Source organism: Neovison vison, chromosome 6 (assembly GCF_020171115.1).
Source record: "Neovison vison isolate M4711 chromosome 6, ASM_NN_V1, whole genome shotgun sequence".
NCBI classification, from domain to species: Eukaryota; Metazoa; Chordata; class Mammalia; order Carnivora; family Mustelidae; genus Neogale; species Neogale vison.
Window position 1 is genome coordinate 46,049,749 of NC_058096.1, and position 22,326 is coordinate 46,072,074.

The 22,326-nt window shown below is 38.1% G+C and overlaps 1 protein-coding gene across 1 annotated transcript in view; it reads right to left on the minus strand.

The window, feature by feature from the left end:
- The window catches only part of GABRR3 (gamma-aminobutyric acid type A receptor subunit rho3), a 44,786-nt gene that overhangs the window by 19,954 nt on the left and 2,506 nt on the right, over window positions 1–22,326 (minus strand). Inside the window, exons 2-5 of the mRNA XM_044255006.1 lie at window positions 15,268–15,386; window positions 8,374–8,441; window positions 5,824–6,047; window positions 1,636–1,718 (exon numbers count right to left, since the gene is read on the minus strand). Coding sequence (XP_044110941.1) covers window positions 1,636–1,718; window positions 5,824–6,047; window positions 8,374–8,441; window positions 15,268–15,386 — 494 coding nt within the window. The remainder of the gene's footprint in view (window positions 1–1,635; window positions 1,719–5,823; window positions 6,048–8,373; window positions 8,442–15,267; window positions 15,387–22,326) is intronic.

Below are 22,326 nucleotides of genomic sequence, written 5' to 3' on the forward strand. Positions count from 1 at the left end.
AATAGTATTCCTGTCACTGGAATCATCGGAATCATGAGGTGCCTGGTCTGGTGTAGATATGGGATCCTGAAAAACGTTTGCTGATAGACTAATAATACCCATATCAAAAAAAGAGAAGAATAGTCTCCAAAACTTGGGCCTAGTCACTGGCATAGCGTGGTGGTCTTTCTCGTGCCCACACGTCCTGTTAAAACTCTCCAAATCACTGTTCCCCTCCCTGTGTGCCCCGAGTCCTCACACACAGAACCACCTGCTCCAAGTCAGAGGCCTGACCCCAGTTCATCAGGGCCCTCTAGTTTTGCAGCTCTCTTGGATGAAATTCCAAAATGAGCTGAATTCATAAAGAATTTTCTTCTGAAGATGTGATTTTATATATATATATATATATATATATATGCATATGTATATATATACACACACACAATGAATTATTATGTAGCATCAAAAAACCCCCCAAATCTTGCCATTTTCAATGATGTGGATGGAACGAGAGGGTATTATGCTAAGCGAAGTAAGTCAATCAGAGAAAGACAATTATCATGTGATCTCCCCGATATGAGGAATTTGAGAAACAAGACAAAGATCATAGGGGAAGGGAGGGAAAAATAAAACACAATGAAACCAGAGAGGGAGACAAACCACAAAAGACTCCTAATCTCAGGAAACAAACTGAGGGTTGTTGGAGGGGGGGGGGTGGAGGGATAGGGCGGCTCCGTGATGGACACTGGGGAGGGTAAGTGCTACGGTAAGTGCTGTAAATTGTATAAGACTGATGATTCACAGATCTGACCCCTGAAGATAGAGTAGATGTTAATTTAAAAAATCCCCTTAGAAAGTCTCATTTAACCTCAGTTTCATTTGTTTTAGGGTACTTAATATCTAGCTGACAAGAAATCTAAAAAGAATGGAGATTGTCATGTGGAGGGATGAGGCGATGAAGAGAGACCAAGGGACAGTTTTAAAAAACTCAATGTGTCAATAAAAAGGAACTTTTCACCAGAAAAACAAAAGCAAAAACAAAAATGAATTTTCTTCTGAAATCAAATAGTGTTATAGAAAGCTCCTCATGCACTTGGGGAGGAGCATCCACTGAGATTTCCAGCGTTTTGGCCACATTATGAAAATCTGCAGTCAGCTTTTAAACTGTGGTGTCCAAAACCACTGAGGGCTCAGCACCAGTGATTGACAAGGAGGCAGCTCAGAAGCCCCCCGACAGCTTTGATTAGAGGGTCTATGTCTATAGCTGCCTTTTTTCTGGGGAGCCCATGTACATTTAATGGAAGATTGTGACTTATTTGGGAAAATGAATTCCAGAGCTTTCCAAATTTGGGAGGTGTGTCAGTCTATGTTAATAAGATTAGCAAGAATATACCCTTTAAGGGAACTTGCTCCTTTATAATCAGGTGGAAACTACAGAATACATACTTATGAAAACATCCTTTCCCTGGGTGTTCTCCTTTGAGAGACAATCTGCATCATCTTTGGTTTAAAAAAAAGAAGAAATTATTTTGAATCAATATATTTAACTTATATCAAGATTTGTAAATGCTTGGTAAGTACATGCTTATATACATGCGGATATGTGATGGTATGTTCAGATCATGAGTACTCACTCCATCAGGAAGTAAGACTTACAGCTTTCTAGTTCAAGGGAACAGCTTTGAGTGTCAAGAGGAAATCTGCTGAAATCCATAAGGCACATGGCTGACACAGTTACCCTATAAAAGGAGAGAGAGAACAAAAAGTGCAGATCATGTCACCATATGGCCAAATAAACATGCAATATTGAAGCTCCCTTACTGGGATGTTTGTTTTGTGTGCCTTTCAAGAATAATGGGAAACAGGCATTGCCATCCTCTATCGAAGTAATGTCTAAGGAGACGAACCCAGGAGGTGTGTGGTTTGCCGAAAACACAGGGTTAATGCAGGAATTCCTGCTCTAAAGATTGTTCCTGTCTCCTAGTCTATGCCCTCTGTATTATTTGGCTCTGATGTCTTCAGAAAAACATACTTCAAAGGGAGACGACTTTTAAGTAGATTTAAATATTTTCTGCTCTTTGGAAGATCCAAACTTTGTTTCTAGTCAAAAAGGGCTGGGATGGTGGTAATAAAAACCTATGGGTAAAGGTTTCTCTCACAAAACAAGTTTACTTGAGAAAATTCTTTTTCCAGGAGGAAGGAGAAAGCCTGGAGCATTTTCAGTTATAGATTTATGTGCACAATGCATAATTCAGGTGCCATTAAGGCTTGCATACTGATGAGAATTGTTTTTTCAAATTTTATATTCTCCTAGGTTTTTCTGGCTTTAGGCAGAGGCTGCTATGCTATGATCCTGCCTCAAAGTACAGACTCTGGTATACACAACAGCAGATCAGAGGTTTACAAAAGACCCCTGAGCAAGGCTGCACAAAACGAAGGCAACAGCTGCTCCTACCTGTGGTGCCCCCAAGTTGTTTTTATGTTTTGTTTTGTTTTTAAAGCTTTTATTTATTTATTTATTTATTTGAGGGAGAGAGTGTGAAATGGGGTAGGGTCAGAGGGAGAAGCAGACTCCCTGCTGAGCAGGGAGGCAGATGTGGGACTTGATTCTGGGACTCCAGGATCATGACCTGGGCTGAAGGCTGTCACTTAGCCAACTGAGTCACCCAGGTACCCCCGTGACCCCAAGCTAATCAGAGAAGTTGAACCAATTTATTTTCAATGGTCATGCAGCAAAATGAAAGCCAAGGAGGTATCTGGATGACACTGTGTCACAAAACATACTCATTTTGGTATATTCCTGGTACACCTGAACTTTGAACAATGCAGTGGTTGGGGGAACCAACGTCTGCACAGTTGAAAATCATGTATAACTTTTGACTCCCTAAAAACTTAACTATTAAAGCCTTACTGACAACATAGTTAACACATATTTTGTATATGCATTTTATATTGTGTTCTTACTGTAAAGCTAGAAAGAAGAAAATATTAAGAAAATCATAGGAGAAAATACATTCACATTACCATATTATATTTACAAAAAAAATCCACATATAAGTAGACATGTACAGAAGGGACCTGTGAAATCTTTGAGTTTACCTCCTTCATAGTAGATATGAATAAGTTAACAACCACAGTGGTTAAATAAGTGGTGGTAAAGAAAAAAACCACTCATGGGGTGCCTGGGTGACTCAGTGGATTAAGCCTCTGCCTTTGGCTCAGGTCATGACCTCAGGGTCCTGGGATCCAGCCCCGCATTGAGCTCTCTGCTCAGCAGGGAGCCTGCTCCCCCCACCCCGCCTGTCTCTCTGCCTACTTGTGATCTCTCTCTCTGTCAAGTAAATAAATAAAATCTTTAAAAAAAAAAAGAAAAAATTACTCATAACCCTTGTTCAAGAATAGTAAGGGAAATTTTATTTAGGGGGACTACTGTAATTTGGTTTATTAACAAGGGTGAGAGGAGTGGGGTCAACTCCAAATACAACAAGGAAAAGTAGAAATTATAGCCAAGGAGCAGGGTTATAACCAGGGGCAATGAACAGAAACATTACTCAGAGGAAACATCACCGCTAGTTGGTGGGGGTGGGGAGTTCTGGCTAAAAGGTCCTAAAAGGATTCTTGCTAATGGCAGGCCAGGGTGATCAGACATTGCCTGGGGTGGTGGAAGATGAGGAATCTAATCAGATTTGGAGGGTGATCAGATATTGCGGATGGAAGATTCTGGCTGAATGCACTTAGAGAGACAAACACAGAAGCTCAAAAGTCAGGGATTAAGTGAGAAGAAAGTTCAGAGGAGCCCAGCAGAGTTTGGCCAAAGAGAGAAGCTTTGTCAGTCGATGGTGTCAGAACAAAGCCTGGAACCAGGTAACCTGGCTCCAGGCTTGGACTGGCTGTGCTGCCAAATAGAATAACTGTGTGGACAACAATTTTAGTCCTATTTTTGGGGATTCCCCAAGACCACCCTCCGGTTCCATGATTTGCTAGGAGCACTCACAGAACTCATCAAAGCTGTTACACTAACATAGTTATGGTTTATTACAATGAGAAAGACATAGATAAAAACCAACAATGGAAAAGTCACAGAGAACAGGGTCCAGTAGAGACCAAAGAAAGTTTCCAGCTGTCCTATTCTAGTGGAGTTACGTGGGCAGTGCTACTGTCCCAACATTGATGTGTGACCGTGAGGTACTGCCAACCAGAGAAATTACCTGAGCCCTGGGGTCCAAGGTATTAACTGAGGAGTTGGTTCCATAGGTCTAGCTGACCTTGGTCTCCAGCTGGTCCAGAGGTCAAGCTGATACCAAGTAGCTCAAAACTTCCTCCATAAATCCCGTTGTTAGCATAGACTACCTGCTATGGTCCAAAGCCTCAGGGTCAACAAAGATCCTCTTATCAGGCGGGATATTTCAAGGGCTTGGAGACTGAGCCAGAAATCATTCTTTGGAATGTGCAGGGTAAGGACAATCTACTAGAGTTAATTCTTTCATCACAATAATTAATTTTAAAAAGTTAAAAGTTTTTAACAGTTGATTCCATGGCCAGAAGCTGTCATTCTGCTTCTGATTCCTAGTGAGGCCTGACTCCAGTACGTATTCGAGTCCCAATGCACTCCTGACTTAAAAGTTCTATCGAAAGTAATACTTTCCTTTCGTTGCATTTTTAAAAACATTGACAGCAATATGGCAACAGCATCTTTGTCCTAAAGTGAGCATGGTGTTTCTGGTGAACAAAAAGAATCTGTATTAATTTTCTATTGCCACCGTAAAAAACTACCACAGACTTGGTGGCTTAAGACAACAGAAATTTATTCTCTTGCAGTTCTGGAGGACAGAAGTCTGAAATTAGTATCACTATGCTAAAATTAGGGTGTCAGAAAGGCTCTGTTCCCCCAGAAGCTCTCAGGGACAAATCCATTCCTTGGTTTTTACAGCTTCTGGCAGCTGCTGGCAGACCTGTGCAAGTGGTTTTATCATTCCAATCTCTGTCTCAATGGTCACATTGTCTTTCTTGATCAAAGAGGCTTACGATTGATTGATAGCATTTGGGTCCCAACCAATTGATCCAGGATAATTTTCCTATCTCAAGATCCTTAACTTACTCACATCTGCAAAGATTTTGTTTTTCTCCCCCAAATAGAGAAATTTTCACACGTTCCAAGGACGAGGATGTGGAATCCATTGGGAACCATTTTTTATTATTTTTTTTCTTCAGAGTCTTACTGGAGACTTTCTGGGATTTCTAAGACATGAAAAACATTGAATTACTTGGATTTACTAGACATTTTTAGAATTACCAGTGATAAGCTATTCAGTATGCACAGGATCATTAGGCTAAAAGAACATATTGTGAATTAAAAATGGAGGGCTGTTATAGCATAGTGTCAGAAAACAAGGTTTTGAATTAAAAAAATGAAAAGGGAGTAAACAGATGCGTGGTAATTTTGAATGATGACTATACCTTCTTGTAAAAAATGAAGGAGATAATTAAGAAAACTATTTAATTAACCCAAGGTTCCAAGACTGCTTGGTCATGTTCAGTTGATAAAAAAGAAAAGCAATTTTGTGCGCCTATAAAATTGTGGGCCAGACTCTTAGGGATTTCCATAATCCAGCTCCACTCTGTCCAACCTTATTTTCTATTATTCTCCAACGATATGCTGACTAAAGTAGAAAACTAGTCTTTAAAATGTGAAAGCTAGAACAAGGAATAATCACATTTTCTGCTTGTGTCCCAATCTTCAACATGACTAAACAAACAGTAATATTGTGAGTTTAGTCAGAAGTGAGATCCACTAAGCTTTGGTGTAGACAGCCCAGGAAGCCAAAGGTACACAGCCCACCTTACCTGAGACTGAAGAGGACATTTCCATCAGGGTATACGCGCAGCATTATATTCTCCATAGTTGTATCATGAATGAAGGATCTTTTGGAGTGGACAAAAAAGATGTCAGGCACCCAAATCTTTTTGATCAATCTATGATCAAAGGTCATGCTTTTGTTTGTTGTGCTAGGAAAGGAGAGCCTCTCATCTTTCCAGTAATGTCTGAGATAAAAAGTCATTGTAAAGTCCTAGGCAGGGAGAAAAAGAGACAAGTCAAAGCCAGTAGGACTATGGTTCAGGATGATCAATTAATACCATTAGTCCTAGATTGATTGGCATGGGTATTAATGACCTATAAAATGAATGGCTTATATTGTATTTTCAGGAAGATTTAGGATGAAGCCAGTGAGTTTGAATTGCAAAGCCTCCCCTTCACCTGGAATCTGGTGAATGTTGGATTTCTAGGAACCAGAGAGAATTTGAATTGGGGAAGGGAAGCCAGGTTATAACTAGGAAATATATCTTCATAAGCACTGGTAAACCACCTAAAGAGATCTTGGAAGTAAAGTGTTTGGAACTACATGGCCCAGTATTTTATTTTGACTTATTGTTTCTTTGTATATAAACATTTACCTTTATAATGATTTCTCTATCCATAAATTCTTTTTTTTTTTGTTAAAGAAGCTCTGACCCCAAGTTGAATAAACTTGGATACAGCATTTATTAGAGTTGATCATAGAAAGCATGCTGTCAGAGATCCCGAGATGGAGACAATGATTTTCCTCAGCTTGAGAGAGAGAGAAAGAATACCAAGAAATGGTGGTTCTCAAAATCTAGTGTGCAAAAGACTTACTTGTGAATCTTTTAAAATAGCACATTCCCCAGAAGCTAGTATTCTAAGATTCTGACCCAAAATGGCTCAGGGAACTGGATTGTTAGTGTGTAACCCAATTGTGAAGAGATAAAGATGGTGGATGGGCAGAGCAATATTAGCATTATTTTATTAGGAAAAAAAAAATGGTTGGTCAATACTTTGAGCTTTGTTTGGCTCTCAGATGCTACATTTAACATCTTGTTTGTTTGAACAAAAACTCCCCCAGCTACATCTAAGTCACTGGGTGTGGATGATGACGATATGTTTTACCTTGCACAACTCTTTACTTCTTACTAACATTTATTTCCCAACAATACTCAAATTATTCTTGAACTAGCACATGAGACAGAACTTTGACATTTATTATGTAAGTGAAAGACAAAACTCAGTAAACTACAGATAAGTCACCAATTAATGATGAGCTTTTTTTTTTTTTTAAGGTTCAGAATAGAGGTATATTGTATTACTGCTCTAGGTTAATCTGGGAACATCAGAGATGTGTAATTTTGAATTAGGTTGAGAGCAAATAAATAGAATGATTCATTCATTACCATAACACTGCTCTACAGGGAGTTGTGTGGGTTACTGCATGGATTGCTTTAGTAAGCATATATTTACAATTAGGTGCTCAATCTGATTTGAGCTTATGTAGTCAAATAACAGACATTGATTGGTACATTTCAGTGACACATCAACACCACCACTAGTGGGCACCATCACGAGAAATTAGGCTGAACACCATGTTGAGAGGAGAGTGGGGTAAAACTTCAAGGAAAAGTGAATTCAGGGTGGGAAGATGAGAAATGAGAAGAAAAAGAAGCCAACACTGGGGGCCACTGATAATTAGAAAGCATTTTCACCTTGGGCATGGAGAATCCAGTCCCATTTTAGCTGATACTGAGTCCCATAGCTCATCTTATTTAGGAGAGAAGGATGAGACCTAGTTTTAGGGGCACTGGGGTGGGGACAATGAGATTTTAGATGCAGACAGGGTCATTCAGCGATGATTTAGAGATTATGCCAGTGAAGAGGAAAAGAATACTTGTTCCTGGAGTACAACAGACTCAAGAAAATGTTGGTGGAAGGTGGTTTTGGTCAAGGAAGAGCCAAAACTTTCTAAACAAGGCATTTTTGAGTAGTGAGTACTATTGGTGTTATTCCCTTTAGGAGTAGGGTGGTTAAAATGAAGGAAGTTTCATAGTGAAACTTGAAATAAATACTGAATTCAATAATGATAAGGACTATAAAAACATTAACTGAAGGTTGAAACAAGTATAACAAATCATAGAAAGTTTGTTTAGAATTTGCTGGAATTTTTATATGTTCTATAATTTTTCATTCAGTTAGTCAATGACTAGTTGGAGGAATCACTATAAATAAAAGTATTAAGTACATATATAAAAAGATTACTGATCTTCCAATTTAATTGATTTATATTTTCTAGGTCTGGTTTCCTAAAGAGATTTCCTACCTTTTTTTTTTTTTTTTACATTTTATCTTTAACTGTAGTATTTGCATAAAGTAACATATAAAATCTAAATTCAAGCAGAAAGAAGTGAATAGAGAGCAAAGTAACTGCAACTCTATGAAAAAATACATATTAGTAACATACATAATTAAATTGGTTTACTAAAACACCAGTGATTTTGACACTATTCTCTATCCTTTCAGGAAAAGACCAGTATCTCAGAGAAACTTACCATGTTAACCTCTGAAATGCTGTCAATGCTTTCAACCTGGACATCTATACCTACTGGCACTGGAGACCCTTCAGAAAGAAGAATGAATGATATATTGAGAAATCATTAAAATTATTTTGGAAATGTTCAAAGCAGAGATAGAACAATGTAAGAGAATTAATTAAAAAAATTAACAATAAATTTCTCCATTATCTATTGATATATTATTATATAGTCAATTACAATAAAAAGGCACATGTAAATAAATGTTATTTCAATAAGCATTGCACATTTGCTTAGAAACAACTCAATATTTTCCTTCTTATAGTATACTTAGAGTATAGAAGTAGCAAGTCCAATTTTTGTTTTTTGTTTTAGCTAGCAGCGATTTAAAATGGAACAATGTTTAAAAACCGTGTCCAAGAGTGTATAGAATTATGTATTTTTGATTATAAGGATCATATTTTATAGTCAGGGACTGAAGTAGTCATGGAGGTCATGACTCTGAAAATGTTGGAGCCTTTTCTCCCTTGCCAGTAAATCAGCTTCTTTCATTTGGCAGGGCGTGGCAGGCTAGATAAGAGACCATAGATAGAACAGTGCTAAGCAGGGATGCCACACATTCACAATCGTCTCTTTGCAGGACGTCAGTAACTATAATCTGCAGTTGGGAGGAAGCAAACATCCTTAGAAATGTGTTTGATGAGAATGTATTTTAAGTCAGAACTGGAGAAAACTCAGACAAGTGCCAAGATTTATTTGAAGTTGGGTCTCAATATATCCAGTTCATGGGTCCCGAGAACATGGATGACAATGCCATAAGAGAATCTAGACCAGACCGAGACCAAGGTGTTTCCTTGCTACACCTCACCAAGGGTTTCATCAGTTCCTGTGTGAGGGTAAACCAATGATAACAACTTTCTTCTTTAGTACTGTGCATGGAATTTGGTGTATATATGTTAAATAATTCATATGTTTATACATGTAGTCTTTATATGTTTTCTTTTCATAGTAACCAATTCTCAATGAAATTTTATTGTCTCTGTAGAATTCTGAATTTTAAAAAATGCTTTCAACTATTTTTGAAGAAACAGACATCCTGCCTACGTGAATCCCAGGTGGCTGTTTGAGTCACGATTCTAAGATTGAGACAGTCGGTCTAGAAAACTTGCTTCTTGAGGCTAACTAATGTCTGGATTTGTGATATGAGACATACATGTGCCTATCATTCAACAAAGTGCCTAATGATCGTGTTTTAAATGCACAACACACGGTCAGTTATTTCAGTGGCTGCTTTGGGCTCAGGTCATGATCTCAGGATCCTGGGATCCAGTTCTGAGTCTGGTTCCTTGCTCATCGGGGAGTCTGCTTCTCTCTCTGCCTGCTGCTCCCCCCTGCTTGTGAGCCCTCACTCTTTCTGTCAAGTAAATAAACAAGATCTTTTTAAAAAATAGATAAAAAATAAATGCACAACACATTATAAAATGAGCTATGCCTCGTCTCTGTTCACCATCTAGGACTTCCCTCATTAATTGGCTGAAGTTACTGTCACTTTATCAAGACAGATTTCCTTTTATGTTCCATAATATGCCCTCATATCATTACTTACAGGGATTCCAGCTGGAGAGGCCCTGGGCTTGTCACCCAACTACATTTCTCACTCTGGGCTTCAGGAACACTTTGCATGCATCTTAACCACCAATGACTTCCTGCAGTATTAGATCAATTACCTTCTATACATTAATTATGACAATTCTATTTAAGAATTGTTTAATAATAATTATGGTTATGCATTAACTTGGGAACTCTTCGGGGATTACTCTATTACATACTGAGTTCAGCTCTGATGCTTTTGTTTTGTTTACTTTTTTCTTTAATTAGTAGAGATATCAAAATAAAAATTCATGGCCTTTCAGGATGGCTTCAGGATGAGTAAATATTCCCATTAATTCCAATAGTCCAGGGGATTGAAAGGCTTGGCGAAGTCTTAGAGAGGTAGCAGAAATGTCCTGGTTAAAATTCTGGCATTAGAGCCACAGAGTAGAGTTCGAACCCAGCTCTACCACTCATCCATGATCCAGGGTAAGTGACATTTCTAAGCTTAGTTTCCTCACCTATAAAATTCTAGTAGCAGTACTCACTGTGGAGGCTTTTTGAAGACTAGAAAAATACACAGTTACTAGACTTAATTGGTGCTCCATAAATGGTACAAAATATATGTTATTACTATTGCAATTCAGCAAAAATGCAAACCTGTTCATAGGAACACAAGCTACTAGTCCCAATCCTGCACTCAAACATTTAGATAATCAGTCCACTCCTGACGAGAAGATGATTCAGTGCTTCTCACAGAGCACTTACTTTATGAAAAAAAACCTGTGAACAATTTGCATGTAGAGTCTTGTGACTTGTAAGCAGAGCCTAATTGCTAATGACTATTCCTGCAAGGCTGGGGGAAGTCATATAAAGTCACCACACATGGAGATATTCACACCACCACTGAAAAGCACTAGACCCTCAGGGTTGTTGGAAGACTGGTCTGGGGTAAAGACTGGGGCAAAAACATGGCTTGTCTTTTAGGAATGGATGCCTGGAAACATTATTGATTTCTTTCTTCCTCCATTCAATTCTATTCTTGGGGGAATGAGCGCTTCCGTTTTGAAGAAAAGTGTTTGCCCTCAGATGCCATCTGACTTCATTTTTGGCTCTTCTGGACTTCATGCCCAAGTGTACCTTACTTTGGGGTCTAGGAATCTATATATTCTCAAGGTCAGTGTGAGGGGGAGGGCCATGTAAAAGCAAGATGTAAAATTACAGAATTTTGGAGCTGGCTATCATTCCAAATACCATTCTTTTTACAGATAAGGAGCTGAATCTTAGAGAGAGGGTAGTAATAAAGCGGATGGATTAAAATCATGGAATTTTAAAGCCAAAACTTCCATAATCCTTTAATTTCTCCAAGTCTCAGTTTGCTTATCTGTAAAATAGGGGAAATAAATCTATGGTACTTACCTACTAGCCTTGCCGTGGGACTAAATGTTCAAACATCTTACCAACCAAATTGTCTAGCATTGGGTGGATCAGTAATGCGTAGAACACCACTAACAATAACAATTTCACAAATACTCACATTAATTCCATATATAAAGCATTTGGAATATAGTGAAAATAAGGAAACATTAGCCATTATCATTATGTGTTAATTTCCCAGAAGCAATACGTAGGTAGTAGCACACACATTTGTAGTCTTTTTTATATACATAAAGATAGACCATCAGTCTTTTTTTATCCATGCTGGGATAAAGATTGTTAAATAACAGTCATAAATCTTATGTATACAGTGCACTTAAAATACATGATACAATATATTATCTCATATTACCATTACAGCCATTTGTTAGGTAGGTAGGGAGAACCCATATTAGCTCCATCTGACTTATGATGTAACTCACTTGGAGATGTTAGCAGCCTTGCCTGAAACCCAAGGCTAGTTAATGAAGGAACACAGCCAGTTCCCTCTGGCTCCCAGACTAGCCCTTGTGCTTGACAAACATAGATTCCATGGGTGGCTTTCACAAAGTTAGCTTTTGTCTTGACTCAGGAACCACGATCTAGATGCTCAATTGATTTCATTTTAAAGGAACAAAGAAATCATCATTTCTAAGACCGAAACCAAAAGCCCTCCATGATGAGAGATGTAAAGGGTAGGAAAAACATAAAGAAAATGAGCTGCAATTTATAACCCAAGTTAAACAAAAAGTTCCCCTAAATTTATATCCTCCTGTTTCCACATAATGAGTCAATTAATCTTCTAATGCTTTATAAAAGTAAAAAACACTGCAGTAGCAGCTGGTTTTAATGTTAAAGCTAATTAGGAAAACACATTAAGGCAGGAGAAGTGCTGAAGTTACATTTAGCTCAAGAGGAAAGAAGTATGTGCATGTGTTTATATTATGGACAAGTATAAAGAAGAAGATAAATTAAGCCTGGCTTGTATATCCTGCAGCCTGATTTCCTGGGAAGGCAGCTTTAAGAGAACAGAGAAATGGGTCACTGGTAGAAGGTGTTCTGACCAAGACAAGATATGGTTAAGGACTGTTTTTCACAGAACTACCAGGCTGACAATTCTTCCTGAATTTATGGATTTTTCTGCCTGAGCTGACTGAACACATAAGACATTTGGACACCATTTAGCCCCAGTCCATGATTGTCAGAAAAATTTCTTCATCGTGGGATGATTTGCCACATGCCACTAAGTAGCACGTTTCAATTGCATTTTTAATAACCCCACAATGTAGCCTCAGGAAAAATAATTGCTTCTTAATAAAGCATTCCCACTCAAAATCAAATCTTAACATGTATCTCGAACAGATCAAAAGAAGTGGAAATTTAAGGTCAGTTTTATGTTTTTCTGGGGGACCGGGATGATCTAGGGGAGGGAGAATGAAGATTTCAGTGTTTTAAGGTAAGAGCAGAAAGTCCTCCTCCAGTCCTCTGTCCCAGTGTCTCTCAAATTGTAAAGTGGATTCAAATCACCTGGGGATCTTATTAAAATGCAGATTTTGATTCAGAAAGCCCGAGCGTGGGGCCTGAGCTTCTGTATTTTTAACTAACTCCCAGGTGATTCTGCTGCCAGTCCTGGAACTACACATGGAGTGATAAAGCCTTTCTAGAGTGCTTGTTTCAAGGTCCAAATTCAAGGACAGCCATTTTTCTTTCAATCTTTCTGGTTTTCAGTGGACTCAAATAGACCCACAGAACCCTTTCTTCTAAGATAGGAATTCATTTAATTGAGGAACCTAAAGTGACAGGAATTAAGGCGGTTTTTTTGTACTGGTGTTGAAGAGCGTACATCATTTTGAGCTTCTAATTGCTGTTCAGGGGAGGCCAGGTCCAAGCCATTTCTGTGCGACTGGCGCCCTCTAGTGCCTGAAAGGCCCACGGCGGGGCAAGTTTATCTTCTAACATTTTCTCCAGCTAAAGTTGGTAGGAGAAACTTTAGAAACTTTTTATAGAATCATGGACACCAAGGAACAGAATAATTGCGTGATGGCTGTAGAGTATATGATCCAAACTTTGGGCAAACTTTTGTTGGGGGAAAGAAACGTTCTGTTGGGAATGGTCAGGCATTTTGGGGAGAATTCCAGTAAGGAAGACTTGTCTGAGGAGCAGTGATGTTGAAGAAAACAAGATACCCGCAGCAACATCTTCCTAGGAACATCGCCAAAGGCAAGGGAAGCAAAGGCAGAAATGAACTATTGGGGTTTCATCAAGAAGAAAACAAGATAAAGGAGCAGTCCCGGAAGTAAACATAAACACATCTTTAAACCTGATTAATTGCGAGGCTTCTAAATGCTTAAATTAACTTTAATAAGTGTTAGAAATATTCTGGAAAACCACAAAATGAAATGCCCCAAGATTTAATGTGATGCTGAGAATCTAATTCAGCAATTATCAAATGTGGTTCTCAGACCCGCTGTATCAGCATCACCCAGGAGATGATTAGAAAAACACATTGTTGGCCCACCCAGATCTGGGAGTTGCCACCTGGGTGTAGGGGGGTGGCTCTGCAATCTGTTGTTAAGAACCCCTCCGTGACTTTGATGCTTGTTAATGTTTTAGTCAGGAACCTAATAAAATCAAAGCCAGACCCTCAGAATTGCAACCCAATGGATTCCACGAAATTAAAAAACAACAAACATCCCTCAACATCACAACTCCTGACCTGCTGTTTTATTTTACCTGCTAACAAGTGAGTTCTCTGAGGTCCCTGCATTCCTGCTGTGCGTCCCTTGGTCATAACCACAAGAAAGCCAGTGCAACGGGTGTTACCTCACTCTGAAAACTTAAAAGTATGAGTTGTTTATGAAAAAGCTGCACCTGTCCTATAGCTGAGTGCCCCCCCCACCTCCCCGCCCCTTCCTCAGCCTCACAGTCACTTTTGCTATAGCCACACCTAGTAGTCTGGAAAGTTGTTAGCTCAGGCATAGTGGGAGTGGAGACTTAGGTCAATGACAGAAGCGTCAGGATGGATTGAGCAGTAAGGCGGAGAGTTCAGATTCACTGCTTGATCCCACCACATCCTGTGGGTCTCTGGAAAACTTGGTACCCTCAGGGATACAACTGGATTCACATTAAGCAATCTGAGGGCAGGAAAGACTTTGTTCCAAGTATGTCCTTTTAGGGAGCCCTTCGGTCCTGCTTACCTGCCCTTGCACCTTGGTTGCAACACATATTGGTTTTTCTATGGCTTTGAGCAAATCTCCTAAGCTCTCTACGCCCCAGTTTCCACACTGGAGTATTAGGGATCATGATCGTGCCTACTCACGAGGCACTGGGAAGGTGGAATAAGTTAGGGCTTTAACAGGCTCAGCCCAGTGCCTGCACACTCCAACATTCTGGAAGGTGCTGGAAGTAATAAAAAGAAAAACCTGAACAGAGGGTTTCATAGGAAGCCATGGCATTTGGTGTGTTAGTCCTTTCACCAAAGCCAGGCATTCAAGCTCATAAAGTTATTCAATAAGATATTATGGCTATCATCACAGAATCCAATTTATAGGTGTTAGTTGGAGAGTAAGTTGCTGTATAGGCATGATCTACTCACTCACTATTTACCGAACACACACTATTTATAATTAGTAAATTATTATTTACACTATTTATCCACACTATTTATAATTCGTAAATTATTATTTACGAATTATAAATAGTGTGGATACATACTAGAGACATTTATCTATCTTTTTTGATCAATTTAAAATTTATCAATTTTTCTCATTCAAGAGAATATCATTGTAAGTTTTTTTTTTTCTTAATTGATGGTCTTGTGTTTTGTCTTAATTGCTTCAAATTTTCGACTTCATTTTCACAGTGCAAGGGATTGCGGCATAAGAGTTTTGTAAAGATAATACTTACCTCCAAATCCAGGTCTCATTGCAAAGTCGTGTTCCTCTATATGGAGAAGTTGCTCGTATTGCAGGAGCCAAGCTTTGGTACTGTCATCTTTCCTCATTCTGGCTTCTTGTTTGTTATCCCTCCAAAAGGGGGAAAATACTTTTGAGATATACATGTTCTGGGTAATTTAATTTAGATTAGCCTTCTGCATTCAACTTGGTATCCTCTGAAATATAACCAGTAAAGCTCATTTTCTCAGCTTATACTACACATAACTAAAGAGCTGACAACATTTACTCTTTATTTATATAATGGTGGGCAGGTAAGGTAACCCAAAATTTGGAGCAACTTAGGTGATAAACCAAGTCTGGATGTAAAGCACTGGCAGGTAATGTTTCTCAGAATATGGGTTTTTAGACCAGGAAAACCTTGTCACTACCACCTTGGATTCACGCATCCCACCCCAGATCACTTAAACCAGAACCCAAGGAAACAGGGCCTAGGAATCTGCATTAAACATGTTACTTAAGTGATTCTTGGGGCCACCAAAGTCAAACGACTTCTGCACTAAGACAGTAAAACAAAAACAAAGATAAAAACAAAAACAACACTGCAAAATTGTAGACTGATGAAAATAGTGTTTTACAAAGACAAAATGAGCAGAAAGTGTGCGTGCAAGTTGAGATAAGAGCAGAATGTCTGTAGTAGGTTCTAGAACCTGAGGGATGGCAATGGGAATGGAGAGGAATTCAGAGCAAAAATGGATGGATTTGGCATTGTACTTGTTTTTGTATTTGGATTGTACTTGATGTCCGGTCCAGTTGTGAAGTAGGTGAAGTCAATTTTCATCTACAGTTCTTTGGGGTAAAGGCAAAGTGGGGTGTGGTCTCTTGGGTGTCTTCCCCACCACACTCCCTCCCCTCACCCCCAGAGTCTGATCTGGGAGTTACTCTGTTACTCCCTGGGTCTGTGAACTTGGAAAAGTTGCTGAATCTCCTTGACTCATTTTTGGTCCTGTGATCCAGACTTCGCAGTAGTTTGCTAAGTGTGGAGGCAGGATGTCTGTGGAAACACAGCTCCTCTGGAAGTGGAGCAATCCTTTTGTCCCAGGTGCTAGCAACTCTGCTCAGCTCTGTCCTGAGGATGATGCCTGCCAACCTCACTGTCAGCAGCAGCAGCTGAAGCAATAACAAGCCAGACACTAAGGGGTCTACTAAGTGAATTTCAGTTACTCTGAATTCCTGATATGCTTTTGCATTCATAAATGTCTTCTCCAGAAAGCATGGTGAACTTTAATGGAAGACTTGTAGGTGCAATTTCTTAGCTCAATAAAGTGCCTGTGATGGTGAGAATTTCACATCCTGAAACAGCTGGATGAAGAAATATGTCTAGGTTTATGGGCGTCTATCACCATCCAGGGTGGTTTTTCAATAGGAAAGTTTCTGGTACAGACCCTCAGAGATTTATTTTTGCCTTTGAGAGAAATGGGGGAAGTTGGAAGATGAAATCTGTCTTGGGTAGAAGACAATGAGTTTGATTCTATACATATGAAATCATTATATCCTACAAATAACTGAATACATAGAACTATATCTTCCAAGGATCTCAAATTAATTAGAACATTTCTTTTCAGGAGCAAGAGTGAGCTATTTATTGAAAAAGTAATAGCAGCTAATATGTTTATTAAATGCCTACTATGTTCAAGGTCTCATGCCAGGATATTTGGTAAATATTAAATATTATCTTCTTTGGCATGCATTTGAATCACCTGGCTTGCTGGGACCCATGCCCAGAGTTTACATTTATAACATTTTTTAGGAGAACCACTGGTCTGGAAAATAGTAGACATATCATCAAAGCTAGCTAATTGTTACTATCTTAGGAAAAATAAAATGTGAATTTGGTGAAAACCATGAAAATATGTGAACTCTTTGGTAATATAATACAACTAAATGGTCATCACTCATGTGGCTTTTCAGAGCATACATTTTCAGAAGCATCATGAGATTGGAAAGGATCAATCTTAATTAAGAATCACCAGAACACTGAACACAGAGCCTCTTAAGAAGCACACTCTTGGCAGTACTGAAAGGACACACACCTGTTCTTACTTCAAGGGCTCTTTTGATACACAGTGAGATGTCCCATACCTATTTATCTTTTACTTTATCTTTACCTTGCCTATTTTGCAAAAAGGATTATGTGGCTTATATACCCTCTAAAAGAATTTTGAAAACCTATGTACTCATACATTTAAAAAGATGTCTATAATTTTCTCATTATAAAATTTAAATTTACTCAAATATTGACAAATATTGATAATTTAAAAGAAAACTCATATTCCTACCCTTAATCTATTCAATGACTCTACATATTCACATTATACATTTAAAAATACATGAAATGGGGTGCCTGGGTGGCTCCAGTTGATTAAGCATCTGCCTTTGGCTCGGGTCTTGATGCCAGCCCACACTGGGCTCATCAGGGAGTCTGTTGCTCCCTCTCCTCTCCACCTCCGCCACTCGTGCTTGCTCTCGCTCTCTCAAATAAATAAAATCTTAAAAAAAAAAATACACGAAACAAGCTTCTCTTTAAAAATAAGAAATTTTCTATTACTCTTTACTTCTTTGAACTTGTATTTCCATTTTATTTTCTTTATAGAATTTTATCACCTCACATATTTCTTTGCAAGAATATATGCATTCACTTTGAAATGAATTCTTAGCATCTATGACTGTTACAAATGAAGCAAAATATAACTCATATAAATGTTGATACTTATGAAAATTATGAACGAAATTTATTAGAAAGGTATTTCTTGATGAAATGATTGTATATTTTCCCTAATTACATCATGTATATGGATATTACTTCTTGCTATAATGAAATCAGATCTAGCATAAATTATATTCCCATTCTTTACTTTATAGATGAAATTATTAAAAAACTTTTACATACATGAATTTTGAAGAAATTCTGTTTCAGCATTGTTTCAGCAATAACTTAAATTCTTTCTTACTTTCCAAAACTCACATTGTGATCTATCATCCATAATTATTTCTAGTGATTTATAACCTGACAGATTAATTAGGTTCTTCGATTTTATTGAAAACAAAGGAAAAAAAATCACCTAGTTTGGAAGACCATGTGTTATTTACACTAGTGTCATGCACTACCAATCAACAATAATATTTATAATGATATCTTTGTACCTAGGAGGATTTTATATTCAGGAAGAGGGAGAGGTATGCCTTTATTTTGCCAAATGAGACAGAGCCATCATGAAGGAGACTGCAGTCAAGTTTTCAGGTAGATTAATTCTAAGAAAGAGGTCAGAGGAAGTCAAAGTTCCAGAAATTGATTGTTTTAAAACTATCTCTGTCCACATGCCCCTCTGATAGCTTGCATGTACCTTTAGGAGTATAGGTGTCCTGCCATGAAGACCCTGGCTTATAAAATAAGATATGCATAAAAATTAATAAAGTGAAGACCAAAATAGGACAAAGGCAAGAGAAGCAAATATGCCTAATAAGGGGGTTAGTATATGATGGAGCACCAGGTTTAGCTCAGAACTTTCTGGTCTAATTCTATATATATATATATATATATATATATATATATATATCACTTTAAACTACTTTGTGTCTCCTGCCCTCTCCCCTTTTCTAGAAAAAGTAACTTCATTTTTAGTAGCGACTGAAAGAAGGTTTTTGGATAACATCTGAGAAGAGGATCTTCTAAAAGGCTCAGTGCTGATAGGGTTGAGCAAAGAAATCTCAGTTCACGGAAGAGTCTTACATGAGAACTCTCAATCTTTGTCTTTGCCAACAAATATCGAGGAAGAGTAGGTTTAAGTCTTGTAATTGTCATCACTTCTCGCTTTGAGTTAGAATCTTTTCCTTCCTGGATGAAACAAAGGAAACCTATTTTCATGCTCTCCCTTTTCTTGGTATCAGAAACTCTAATTTTGTGATTAAGAAAGTGGGGGAAGAAAAGACTGGATTTTGAGTGGATTCAGAGAGATTAAGGGAGTCTTTGAGGAGGATATGTTATGCAAAGAATTAAAAAGTACTAGAGCCAGATGAGGAAAAGTAAATACATCTAAGTCATTCTGAGGCACTGGGGTTAAATAAATGGAATGACAAAACTCGTTTTATTTTTTTATTTTTTATTTTTTTTTATTATTTTTTTAAAAGATTTTATTTTATTTATTTGAGAGAGAGAGAGACAGTGAGAGAGAGAATGAGCGAGGAGAAGGTGAGAGAGCGAAGCAGACTCCCCATGGAGCTGGGAGCCTGATGTGGGACTCAATCCCGGGACTCCAGGATCACGCCCTGAGCCGGAGGCAGTCGTTCAACCAACTGCGCCACCCAGGCGTCCCGACAAAACTCATTTTAGTTGAGACACTAACACTCAGCAGGTTATTTACAAAGCTGCTTTCCCAAGGGTCTATATATTTAATTTACTAGGATGAAACTAGTTGAAAACAAGTAAGCTGAAATGAATAGACTATTTACCCAAGGAAGGATATAATTAACAAGCATATTAAAAAAAAATGTTTAATCTAGGAGTGCCTGGGTGTCTCATTCGGTTAAGCATCTGACTTTTAATGTCAGCTCAGGTCATGACCTCAGGATCCTGGGATCTAGCCCAGTATCAGGTTCTGGTCTCACGGGGAGTCTGCTTGGATTGTCTCTCTCCCTCCCCTCCTGCCCCTTCTCCTGTGTGTGGTGAGTGCACCCACTCTCTCTCTCTCCCTCTCTCTACTAAATAAACCTTTAAAAAATAAAAATAAAAAACATTTAATGTAGAGAGTTAACAGCAAGATATCAATTAAGAACAATACCATTTTATACCTATTAAATGAGCCCCAAACACAAAATCTCAGTAGCCAACCATGTTAAAACCATGTTAAAATGGTATGACAAAATGGAAACATTTACACTTTGTAGGTGACAGTGCAAATATTTGCAAAACCCTTTTAGAAATAAATTTCAAGTGCTATGAAGATAATTCATATGCTTTTCATTTCCCGGAATTTTGTAATTTTTATTGGTACAGGGAAAACTACATGCATAAAAATATTTACTGCTGTGATTCACAACAGTGCAAAACTGAAAATAAATGTTCAATAATAATTGATCCTTTAATTCAAAGTAATATTATGGAGTGATTAAAATTACCAACCATTATAATGTCCATGAAACAATGTAGAAAGTGATTAAGTTAAAAAAATACAAAACAGTTTCCATACCATAATTTTAAACATGAAAAATCATGGAGCTATATGAATAAGGATTAGAACTTGGAAAAGGGAGAACATAATTGAGATTCTTTGTGTTGTATCCATGTAAAATTCCGTTATTGAATTTGTGTAATAAATGCTTTATAAATTATCTGGAACAAGCTGAACCTGCCATCTTGGATCTTTTCCAAAGAAGGATTCAGGCACCACTCTCCACCTGATCATTCCATTCTCCTTGTCATTCCAGAAGCATGTCCTGCTGCTTAACATGGAGTTTTTTTTTTTTTTTTTTTTTTCTCTCTCTCACTGGAGCTCTGTTATGAACCAATACACCAAAGGAATCCAGTAGTCTCAAATAATGTGTAGGCAACATTTAAAAAACTCCTTGCATAGATTTATTATTTTCCTTTTAAAAATACTAAATGAAGCAAAAATGTCCTATTGGGCTACATAGATGTAAATCCATGAACGCAATAAAGTAGGATCGTAAGGTGATCCAGTTTTTGATCACTAAGACCACCTTCATACTTCTGGGTCTGATGCTTATATCTAGGTCCCTGAGGCTTTTGCACTTTCTTAGGGAGGACATGGTGCATTTTATAGAGCAAGTCTTATGGCTTTGACTGAGCTGTTCCTGCATTCTCCAATTCTGGAAAGACATACCTGACTTTAGTCAACATACCGTCTCTTATAAAGGAAAAAACCCCATACAGAGAAACATTTCTGTGGAGGAGCCACCCAGAGAGAAGGCCCCATTTGAGATATGACAGTTTCTATATCTTACTTGGGTCTCTATCTAATCATGAGCTCAGTGATAAGGCCTCAGTTTCCCTATCTGTAAAATAAGCAAATTACCAGTTTAAGAGCTGGTCTGCAGGTATTTTTTTTTGTATAGCCCATATGTTATATTAAATTGGAAAATTTCACATGAAAATCTTACTTTCCTGCGTCTTTTACAAAATCAAAGAATCTGGCAAGACCGGGGTCAAGTTTTCTTGCAACAAGAAAAGGCTGGACATGACCATCTATGGGCTTCAGAGGAGCACTCTGTCTGTAGCTGGCCCAGCCTCTACCACTGCCTTCTGTCTTCCTTGCAGGAGCACTTGCACTTGCCATCCCTAGGACCATCCCTTTATGTTAGATTCACGGATGTGCTGGTAAATGTTTAGCAAGTTGTTCTCTGGGAGTACAAAAACAAAACCAAAACCAAAAAAAACCCCAGCCCTATTTGTAGTGTTTGCTGATTTCCATAATGTCAATACTTCCATGTGGCTGATTTCAAGGTACTGACATGACCAAGATGTGCATATGGCATAGTGTAGTGCTATAAAATATAACATAACATAATGTAATTTAACATGATATAATGTAATAGATAGGATATCTATCTTACAGGCAGGATAGATGTAAATAACTGAAAGAATGAGGTAATAGTAAAATATAGTAAAGGAATAAGGAAGTGGTGAGTTTTAAGTATTTATTATCTTTTTTTTAAGATATTTTAAGATTTTATTTATTTACTTGACAGAGAGAGAGAAAGAACAAGCAGGGGGAGCAGCGGGCAGAGGGAGAGGGAGAAGCAGGTTCCCCGCTGGGCAGAGAGCCTAATGTGGGGCTCAATCCCAGGACCCTGAGATCATGACCTGAGCAGCCGCTTAACCCACTGAGCCACCCAGGTGCCCCTTATTACCTTTTTAAGAAATAATTATTTAATTGTATGTTTATCAATTATACACATAGTTTAATTTTTAATGATGTTTATTTTCAACAGCTAGCAAACAGATTTCTTGGAAATGGTAACACTTGGCTCTTGCAAGCCAATATAGGCTGAGTCT